General features: G+C 33.4%; 1 protein-coding gene across 1 annotated transcript in view; it reads left to right on the forward strand.

Annotated features, from left to right (window-relative positions):
* Nucleotides 1-2,230: 2,230 nt before the first annotated feature.
* LOC105365164 (uncharacterized) overlaps nt 2,231-11,355 on the forward strand; it is a 16,310-nt gene continuing 7,185 nt past the window's right edge. The window contains exons 1-2 of the mRNA XM_011503259.1: nt 2,231-2,308; nt 9,022-9,218. Coding sequence (XP_011501561.1) covers nt 2,278-2,308; nt 9,022-9,218 — 228 coding nt within the window. The 5' untranslated portion in view covers nt 2,231-2,277. The remainder of the gene's footprint in view (nt 2,309-9,021; nt 9,219-11,355) is intronic.

The raw sequence follows: 11,355 nt of genomic DNA on the forward strand, positions 1-11,355 counted from the left end.
GGGGGGGGGGGGGAGGGAAAAGATGAGTACGGGAAAAAAAGAAGTAAAAACGACGGACAAAATTACTAGCGTTTGAGTAAAGTAGTTGATGACACTTAAAGGAACCGAAGGAGAATTCAATCTTCCGCAGCGCAAGCTTTTAAGTAGATGATTTTCGCGTAAATAGGTAAACGCAAGTGCCACAGACGATTCGCATTAACGTTTGCGTGCAATTTATGTGTAAAGCAATACATGAGACGCGAAGGTGAAATGACAGTTAAAGTAGCTGGAGTATCAAGTGTGCTTCAAGTACATATGTAATGTTAAGAAATGCTAATATCAAGCTGGTGAGTTTTTATTGAAAGAATCTAAAGAAAAAGAGCAGACTTTCGGTAGTTGATATTTCGCGAGAGAGTAGCAATGAATTTAATAAATAACTGGATTATTAGTTTATGAAAATATTGTGCTTTTGTCAAGTGAATTGTCCGAAAATTTTTGTACGCGTAAAAACAGATCCGTGTTAATGGTATAATGGATCCTCGTGGATAGTAAATTTTAATCTTTCCAACATTTTTTTTTTTTTCTAAATCTTTACAAGTTCTTGGTTGAAAAATGAATTTCACATGAAAGATTAAGTATTGGGTACTATTTTGCGACCGTCTAGCTATAGCGAATATTTACAAAAAAATCTATAAATATTCTAAAAGACAATGTTGTAATGGGATAATATAAAAATTCCACTTTATATATGGAATTAAATATTATTTAAACAAGAAAATACTGCAGTTCTATTCAGTTGCTGAAAGAATAATTTGTTGATAATAACAACATTAATTACATTGAGTAGAATGTAAAGTTGAGGCAAATAGGTCTTAAAGACTTGCAGAGGTAGGATTTATTTATTGAAATTAAGTACTCTAAGGAATTTATCAAAGAGTACAAACATCTTGCATCCAAGGTAATGTATAATGTTAATGTATTGAATAAGATTTCGAAAAACGTAAATGTTATAATAGTTCTGTACTCGGTATGCATTATAAGTTAAAAGTATTCTTACATAAGCAAATGAATAGAATTATCGTATTAAAAGTTTGCCAGGCTGAGCGAATAAATCATCGCTGCGAAAGTGAATTGTACGAACAAATGCAATTTATATCTTTCATCTCTTCGTCTCTATTTCCTTAACTAAATTTTCACCCGACAATTATTGTCCTTAGTCGTGTCAGGTTGATAAACTTATTAATAATCGGAAATACTATCCAGAACCGAAGCAGACCGAAGCGGAATAAAATGGCATCTGTTAGGTTGAGTATCGGCGTCACGTTCGTTTACTCAATTGCCATTTTGTTGCAACAATATCGCAACGGCGTAGTCGTACGTAAGGCTTAACAGAAACAATTGCCTTATTCCATTACAATCCTTATCAGCTTCATTTAGGAATCCTATACCCAACAAGATAACCAAGCAGATATAAAAGCAGCATAATAATTTCAGAATCTGCATAACGGATAGTAAGCGTAAAAATGGGGGCGGAGAGGAGGGGAAGCGAAAAAGAAAAGAAAAGAAAGTGGTTGCAAGGATGCCACGTAGGACACGAGTGACAATTAACATTGGTAGGGCTGTGAGAAAAGTACGGGAGAGATTATTGGCGAAGAAAAGGAGCGCTGACAAGAAATAGCGCGCCTCTAGCGTGCGAAGCGAAGCAATTCAATGAGACAGCATCTTTATATTATTGCATAAACGTAGAATAATTATAGGCGTGATAAGGAGGGTCGATAAAGTGGCTGTCAAGAGATAGATAGACGCAGGGACATTTGGTAGTCGGGTAAATAGCCAGCATTAGGCATTCGGCAATTCAACTTTTGACGTTATAATAATAATAATAATAATGATGATAATGATAATGATAATGATGATGATGTTGTTGATGATGATGATGACGACGATGATGATGATGACGATGATGATGATGATGATGATGATGATGATGATGATAATAATAATGATAATGATAATGATAATAATAATAATGATAAGAAAAATCCGTTGACGGAAATATGGATGGAGAAAATCTACCGACGTAGGCCGCGAAGTAGAGCGCGAGCGCAGCGGCGCTTGAATTATGTATTTGGGCGCACGACCTTGGTGAGGCCGGAGTGGAAATTCGTGGGGGGACGATATAATAATGCGTGTTACGGCCGAGAGGGTTAAATCAATTGTGTCGCTGGGACGTGGAGGAAGGAGCCGAGGACCGAGGAGTAGGCAATAAGAGCACAGTGACGAGCAGATATCGGCCCGATGATCGTCGTGCTCATCCCGTTCTTTTTGGGTCGGTAGCGTAGGCTCATCCTCAGACCTTCCGCTTCTGCCGTCTTATCCGTGTCCGCCTGGATCCTTAAGAGTTATAGTGGAATGTGCGTTGGTTTGGTTGGTTCGTGAATGCTTGTGAGGGGGCCGACGAGAGGTTCGGAGCCCTCTTACTTATTACTGACTTTCGACAAAATTTAACGGGCGCGAAGATTCGTGTCAAACGGCACTTCTCCTATATATCCGAAGGATCCATAAGTCGAAAATTATCGAAATCAATTCTGGCTAAAGCATGCGCTATCAGATAATTTACAAGAAAAATGCACGTCCTATCGAATAGTAGTATTATGTTTAATGTGGCTATAGTTGACGTAATTTTCTCTCTCTCTCTCTCTCTCTCTCTCTCTCTCTCTCTCTCTCTCTTGGCATTACTATCATTCATAAATATATGCTATAGAAATTTGCATTTTTCGGAAGGCTGGATTATTATATAATGACTGCTTATAACTTTAATCATATTCATTATAGTCGATTACAAAAAATATTAATAAATTCAATTGCATGCCCTTGCCATAATTTTCAGTCATTTTATCGATTATTTCATACACTTTTTGTAATAATAGAGTTATTTTACATCACAACGTTCTCATAAATATTAATAAATTAAAATGTATCATCTATATTATTAAAAAAATAATAATAGGTTATTATGATTCGGTAACGATTAATTTCTTATTTTATCAATTCGACGGAATTATTTTAAATCTTTATGAAAATTCTCCTCTCTCGATAAATTAATTTTTACATATAACACTTGCCAATTTCCAATTATTCATAATAATTTCCGCATCCACGTGTATACGCACACGTACCTACGCATTCCCACGCACAAATGCATGTATATGTAAGTATTTTTAATATAAGCTTTATATTCCTCATTTATTCATCGTGTTATCTTTTTGACAGAAATTGCTCTGAAATAAAATTACAAGTCATAATATATAATATGATTATCTCTTACGTTCTTTAAAGATAAATCACTCAATTTATTTTTTATTGAAAGAAATAGCTGTTTTATTTTAAGAGGCATAATTTACGATTTTAAAATAGAACTCTCTTTCAATTACAGTAATTACTCTTAAAAATCTCTCTCTCTCTCTCTCTCTCTCTCTCTATATATATATATATATATATATATATATATATATATAATTTTTATGTAAAATTATATTGAGAAAATAATTTGATTTTGATTTCTTTCAAATTTTTCACGAAATAATTGATTATGTGATTTTGAAAATAATTCATTGCGTGTGATGATTTTACAATTTATTAAATATAATTATTAAACAAATAATTAATAAAATTCAATGTGTTTTATAGAGATTGATTACTCTACAACTACTCTTTACAACTCAAACTTATTAAGAAAATTTATTACGGAACTGTAAAAACTGTATCCACAATCAGATACGGCATACATTAAATAAATTTTTTAATATTCCTTTAATTTCATTTACAAGAATTTTAATAATTTTATAGCATATTATGCTTATCAATATTTTTTATTCAATAATAACATAAAAATTAATTTTACACTTTTTATGTGGTTTAATTTAATTAGGAACTAGTTTTTAATTATCATAACTATCACCTAATTCATTGTGTCTCTAATTTTTTTTTTTTTTTGTTTTTTGTTTTTGTTGTGCAATATAATTTTAGAGTGCCTTGTATCAATGATAATTTTTAATAATTTTTCACTGTATTTGCAGAAGTAACATGTTCATAAATGATAGATTTTGAATTTTAAATCTCTTTAATCTTTAATGCAATTAATTTGATGTTAATTTATCGCGCGCATTCGACATTATTGAAATACATATATTTCATTCGACTATTATTGCAAACTTTAGCTTTTATTCAATTAAGTTATATTCGATAATATAAGGCCGCCTTTTCATAGAAATACTTCGACACGAATAATTGGGTTATTAATTATTATTTGCATAACTGTGCCTTTGAAATGGAAAAGTTAGACAGGAGTACTTTTAAGCCATATATTTATTGTTGAAACGTTGTTATTTAGAAATGTTTCATCGATAAAGACACCTATTCTTTCCCACTAAGTATTCCAGAAATAAAAAGGCCATAAACATTCTAATGCAATTGTTACTTTATATGAAAATTCTTACTCGTAATGCATTAATAAAATGAAGTAATTCTACTTCGTTCGTGTCAAACTTCTTTATGCAAAATTCAGTCACGAAGCTTTTAATAAATATAAAATAAATCACCATATCTTACCATATATTGTATAAAATAAAAAAAAAACAAACTGTGGCTTAAAACAATTATTCAAAATATGAAAGCTTAATCCATAAAATTATCGCGCTACACTTTCAATTACTTTACATGACATTTTCTTGTGGTCGGTAAGAAATAGTTTATTTCTTATTTTTTTACAAAAAGAGTGGAAGAAATTGTTTTGTTTAAAAAAAAAAAAAAAACTGATTCCACGACTATTATAATTTGCATGATCTCTTTATTTAATATGTCGCTAATGAAAGATTATTATTTAAAGTTAGAAAATATTGATCACGTTTTAATAAATATTATATGATTATTATACAAAAAAAAACTTATATATATATATATATATATATGCCTAATTTAATTTATCATTAATACTAATAATCTATTTAAACGTTATAAAGTAAATACGAATTATATTGAACTGACATTACAAGATTATATTCAACAATGACACTGTGACTACTAAACTAAAACCAATTTACTTCATCATTAATCGATATTATATAGTTTATTTTTATTTTCTCTATTTCTGTAATAATAGATGTTTATGAAATAATAATGAATTTAATTCATTGATTAAAATAAGACAATAATTTAAAATTGCATCGCTTTGCATTTTTTGAAAAAGCTTATTAGTAAATTAATAATTATTTTTAGCTGGCTAAATCGAACGTCAAAAATAATAAATAATGCACACAATGACTATTTAAAATCTTATTATATGCTATTCCATCATAATTCATTGTATAATAAATTTTATTTAACAATAAACTTTTATTTCTCAAAATTATTTCTTATTAATTTTAAGAATTTAAATTCTTTAATATAAAGATTAATTGATAAAAAGTAAAACATAATTTATAATCGCAAGTTTTATTTAATCTTCCATCCTATTTGTTAAAAATATGTTTATCTTTTTTCGTGATTTGTAAAAATGAGATTAAACATATTGAATAGTAATTATCTGCTATAATCTAAGTAAAATGATAAATTGACAATTTTCATGATATAAAATTTTCAACTTCAAATAAAGTCAACAATATTTTTGCATTCCAGCAATTACAATTAATTATAGACTTTAATAGACCTCGAAAAAAAAAGAATAAAAATAAAATAAAATATCAATTTAATAAGTTAAATAGTAAATGAAAAAAAAAAGTAAAACTTATTTCATAGAGTCTTTAAATAGTTATGGAAATCCTATTTAAGTGACAGAACCTTTGAGGCTAGAAAGACGCCTATAGCACCTTTACCATTGACTAAATGAAGTTACGACATTGCAAATGAAATTTAACTCCATAATTCTAAAATAATCCGACGAGCGAATTATTGTGCATTGCTTTGACTTATAATTACGAGGACGTAGGTATTTCATTATTTAAGACACGCACGCGCACACACCCACTCACACGCCCACGCACACACGCACGCACGCACACCCACACACCCACACACATGTATAATCATTTGTTGAATTTTCATTAATTTTTCAACTGTTAAACGATATTCCATTAAATATAAATTAAAGTAGAAATTACTTTTTTTCTCTAAGTATAATTATTCCACGCTTAAAGCGCACGTTAACTTTCATTTACACGTTGTAATGAAATTGGCAGGTTCATGCGCGCGACCCCAAGTAACGGCACATTAATATAAGGATTAATTTTAACGTTACGTACCATTGAAAGAGACTGCAATTAACGCACATAACAATGCATTCGAATCTTTCGACATTGGATAGATCGTTTGTCCTCGTTGCTTCGTCTATCGAAAAGTAAGCAGACGTTACTTCGCGATACTACTATCAATTATCGATTAATCGGATATTCCATCGATTCTCGTTATTTATTTATATATATATATATGTGTGTGTGTGTGTGTGCGTGCGTGCGTGTGTGTGTGTATACCTCGCTCTGTTGCGGTATTTTGCGTACTTAATTCCATATCATATTTACATTGAAAATCCAGCCGACAATAAATTCAGTGCAAATAAGGTGGTTGCGAGTGCCACAAGGGAAACATATCCGTACAAGTATTCGTGCAAACACGGGAAATTAATTCAATAGACTTTTCAGCGATTTGTTTGAAATAACGGCGATTCTTTTAATGCCGCGATGTGCGCTCGACTTTCATCACAATCTCCTTTTAAAGCAGCCACGCCAATGAGATGAAAAGAATTCCATTGATAAATAATCCGAGATCAGAAGCTTCGAACATTCGAATTTTCAATTTGCAGTACGGGAGGCTGTAGCGCTTGAGAGAAAGGTTATAATAAGACAATTCGATATTCGAAAAACAATCCAAAATAAACGTTATTAGGGCCATTTATCCCGAATAACTTAGTTCTCCTTAAAATCAAGTTAAACTCACGCCTCTCTCACTCTCTCGCGTCGAGCCTCCGGTTAGTCGGTCGATCCACTCGCAACCCGCTAAATTCCTCCGTCGGCGTATAAGAAAATCCCCCAACTCCCGAGTCCATCCATCCATTCGTCCATCCACCTTCTATTCCCTAATCCCCCGCTTTCGAAGAAAGGCCAAAGCGACGTTGGAGCGACGAACCCTTTCTGCCTCACGTACGCGTCCCGGCTAATTCGGACGCGCTAATCGCCCCGCCTCGGCCGCCGGCATTTCAGTCCCTTCGACTCGACTCCAGGGCGCTCGCGAAGAATATCCCGACCGAATGAATAATTGTTTGGATTCAGGCGGGCATTAATTATTCACGAGATTTTAAAGTCCAATCTAAATTGCAATCGGTATACTCGATTTTGAGCTTTAGCTGCGAAGCTGCGCCGACAACTCGCTCGAACCCTCCATGTTGCTTTAGATTGCAGACTGATAAACTCGCGTGGGCCACCGTTGATGCATTTCAGCCCGGACCTGCACGATCGTAAACAATGCTGTTTTTTCTTTATGTTTGTGAGCTGGCGAGGTGGGAAGGGGGGGGGGGGACATTTTTACTGGTCAAACAGTCGCGGTTAAATTCACCTGCTTACGCCTTTTGCCGATAATGTAATGTCTGGCAGTCGTTGCCAGCTCTCTGCATACGCGAACAATGTTATTCCAGATAATTTATTCAGAAGTATGTCGTTTGCTTTGGACTTTTTCTCAACGAGCTTACAGAACTCTCGGACGGTTACAATCAAAAGTCAAACGATGGCTTGGAGAGACAGAGAGAGAGAGAGAGAGAGAGAGAGAGAGAGAGAGAATGAGTTTTGAAAGATAGTAAATGGCGAATAGTACGGGAAGACGTTACGTAACACGTTAATATAGCAAATCGACAAACGATTCCTTAAAAAGTTACCTTAAAAGCGTAAATTATGAGTAAAATTTGCGCCGTTTCGCATGAATTATATAGAACGAAAGATAGGCGACATCTTTATGAATAAATTGTCGTGATAATAATGTCTCGTGTAAACAAAATGAAAGAACTTTTTATAAGGACTTTTTTATCGACATAAATAGCAATGCATACACTTTTTGCTGAAATAAAAGGTCAAAAATAAATAATATAAGTTCTAAAAAGACGATATGGTTAAAAACGATAATGTTAGATAAGAAATTTTCTTCTTAAATGTACTACGTTAAAAAGCAAATTATCGTTAAATTTTAATGCATATGATTATCATAATTTTCTTCTTTTATTTTATTTTTTTAAATGATACTTGCAAGAACTGAAAAATATTTCACATTTCATCGATGATATCGGGGATTATGTAGTTCATTGTTGTATTGAAAAAATTGATGAAATTTTATTCTACAATGAACTTAATGGAAAAAGAGTAATAGCGTAATATTTATATACACACAAACACTACATACACACATTTATTACATATCTCTCTCTCTCTCTCTCTCTCTTTAAGAGATGTAGCAATACGCTATAAACTTAATAATTATGATCCGTGTCATAAGCATAACGAGTAAATGTTTAAAAATATACATATAACATTCCTATGTTCCCTTGGGGGAAACTTTTAGAATGAAAGATGAATGGTTCTGTTCTACAAGAAAGTACGAATCTCAGTTGCAAATACACTTTTCCTTTCGTCTTATATTTAAACTATTTTCATATTTTAACCTTTGTAAATAAAATTGCATTAATAACGCCTAATGAAACGCCTAATTAAGAAGATGATATCTTTATGATTATACAACGAATTTGATTATACAATGATTTACAATGATAATAATAAAATATACGAGACAATATAAATGCATGAATCGACATAATGAAATGCGAGGATGGGAATAAAGTAGAGTCCCCGGAAAACTTGTCAGACCCAGGAGCCTCTTAAGCTACGATAAATTGCAAAAGTGGTTGATCGTGGCACCGGCAGCCTCGGCCTCGTTCTCGCGGTTCTCACTCACCAGACCTCACTTACAACCGAACGGTCTCTTGTTTCCTTGTGAACCGACGTGCAGCGGCGCAGCTCCGCGACAGCGTCTGTCCCCAGGGTGCGGCCGAGGCCAGCTACCGCTTCAGCGTCAACTCGACGGCGGTTTTGGCCGACAGCCACCGGGAGTCCGATCGATCGACCCGCTTCGACATGAGGGCCCAGCTCAAGTGCCGATTCCGCGGTCCAGTTTCCCTCATTTGCCGGATGAGCGACTCGCGAGCGGTGAGTACTCCTGCGCCCGGGGCCAACGCCCCCTTAGTAATTAGCCGCCAATCGGGCTATTTCGTATATGGGAATGGAATGTGGAAATAAAATTGACATCGATATGAGGGACTTGACAGCTACGTTGTTTGAACGTCGGTTCATTAATCCCTCTGATTAAGTTATATGAAAAGTACCAAGTTCGTTCTTAAGCTCATGCGACCACGTTGTGCTTGCGTGGTCTCTTGTAAGTTGCGTGTTTTTATGAGATTGTCGAGTGATGTCGGTCGTTACAAGGACACTAGGTTCCACTAGGTGTTAATGCTCGTGATGAGGAGAATCGTGCGTGTATATGTCGGACTAATGGCAAAGCGTCGTGATTTTCAAAATAAGCATGTAAGCATGAAGATGTTGGTACGCGGCGGGCGGGTGGGGGGAGCGGATGTTTCGACAAAACCTTTAATGTCGTATCCGTCGCTAATTCGAATGGATTATCAAAATACTGGAGTTCGGCAACTTTTGATCTAAGATTAGACTGTAGGATGGGAGGCTGCGGATACATTAATCGTCGTTGAAGATGCAACATCGCTAAAAATATTTTCGAAATATTTAAAATTAACGGAGCCAGTGAATGCAGAGTTAAGCGAGTAATCGAGCTAAGCAATGGATATATATTCGTTATAAATCGTTATTTTTGTAAATGATTCATCTTGTTTCTTATCGATTAAACGTCATTTAACATTTTACAAAATATATGTAACGTGCAATAATTTTGTCAATCTTCATTATGTACTTTGAGCAACATTTATTAGAAGTATTCGAAAAATTATCTTAATACACGTCAACTCTGCCGTTATTGTAAATTATTCTATTCTATTTTATGTAATAATACTTTTCAAGGGCAGAAATATCATTAAACTTTGTGCGCGTGTGTGTTTGTGTAACATTGTCGTTATATTACTTCTATCTACTTTAAAAGTAACATTTTAATTTTCTACTCTTCATTATAATTTATTTATCGCAATTAATAATGGAAGTAAATCGAGGATTTAAAAGATTTGAATTTGAGCATCTAAATCAAAGTATTAATCGGTGATAAATTATTAATTCTCATTAATATAAAGTGTTTTCGGGAAAAGCAAATAAAAATTACATTCTAATCTCGGATTTATTGATAAAAGCTCGTGCATAATGTGAATTCGCATTAAATGAAACTAATGAATTTCTTATTTATTCGATTGTTATTCGATAAATTATGCATATATTTTTGAAGGTGCAAATTAAATTAAACAAGTAAATTAAATTTTCGCAAATTATTGTAATAGTTAGAAGGAGCTTTGAGCCTAAATATCACCAAAATATTATACGTACAATAATTTTATAAAAATTTATCATAATGCAACGATTTGTTTTAAATATCTTCGAATGCAAAAACGTACATTTAGACGAGTGACAAAAGCTGACGAGAAATTATCCATTTCGTTGTTATAGAACGTACAATCGTTACGTATAATAATTTACGTCAGAATTTTTATGACATCTATTCTATTTCTCCAAATTACGTGTGAACTAACAAATCCTCCTCGTCAATCGCCTCCGCCTTCTACGCCAAAATGATAATTACATTTTCCATTTTACACGCGATCCCTAAAAAACCGCGCATAAATCCTCGCTCAAATTGCGTAGACGTAATTTTTCGTATTATAATTTATCACCTGGTGCTGTTCGATAAACGATTGTTGACACGTACACAAGTCCCTATCCTTTTCTAAAGCTCCCATTGAAAATAAATTGAAATACCATGCGTTGGTTGCGTATCGACAATTCCATCCTTACATTATCAGTTTTATACTCGTGCAGCTTTATCGTTTTAATTTCTTAATGGAAATGACAATGCGTACTAAATTTGAATATAAGATTGGATCGAAGGTTATTTATCAGCCGTTATAAGCATAATTGCGTCAATGTGAGTGTGCCCATAATGTAGTGTTAAAAATTAAAATTAAACGTACATGGATACACGTGATCGGTAAATTTGGACTATTCGCGAACTTACACGCACACATCGCGCTAATAGATATAAAATCCATAAGCCTCGACTAATATCGAGGCTTGATAAAAAGTGTATAATGAAAGAGGAGGTTGGGGAATGGGTGAT

This window comes from Ceratosolen solmsi, unplaced genomic scaffold, assembly GCF_000503995.2.
Source record: "Ceratosolen solmsi marchali unplaced genomic scaffold, CerSol_1.0 scaffold45, whole genome shotgun sequence".
Classification (NCBI taxonomy): Eukaryota; Metazoa; Arthropoda; class Insecta; order Hymenoptera; family Agaonidae; genus Ceratosolen; species Ceratosolen solmsi.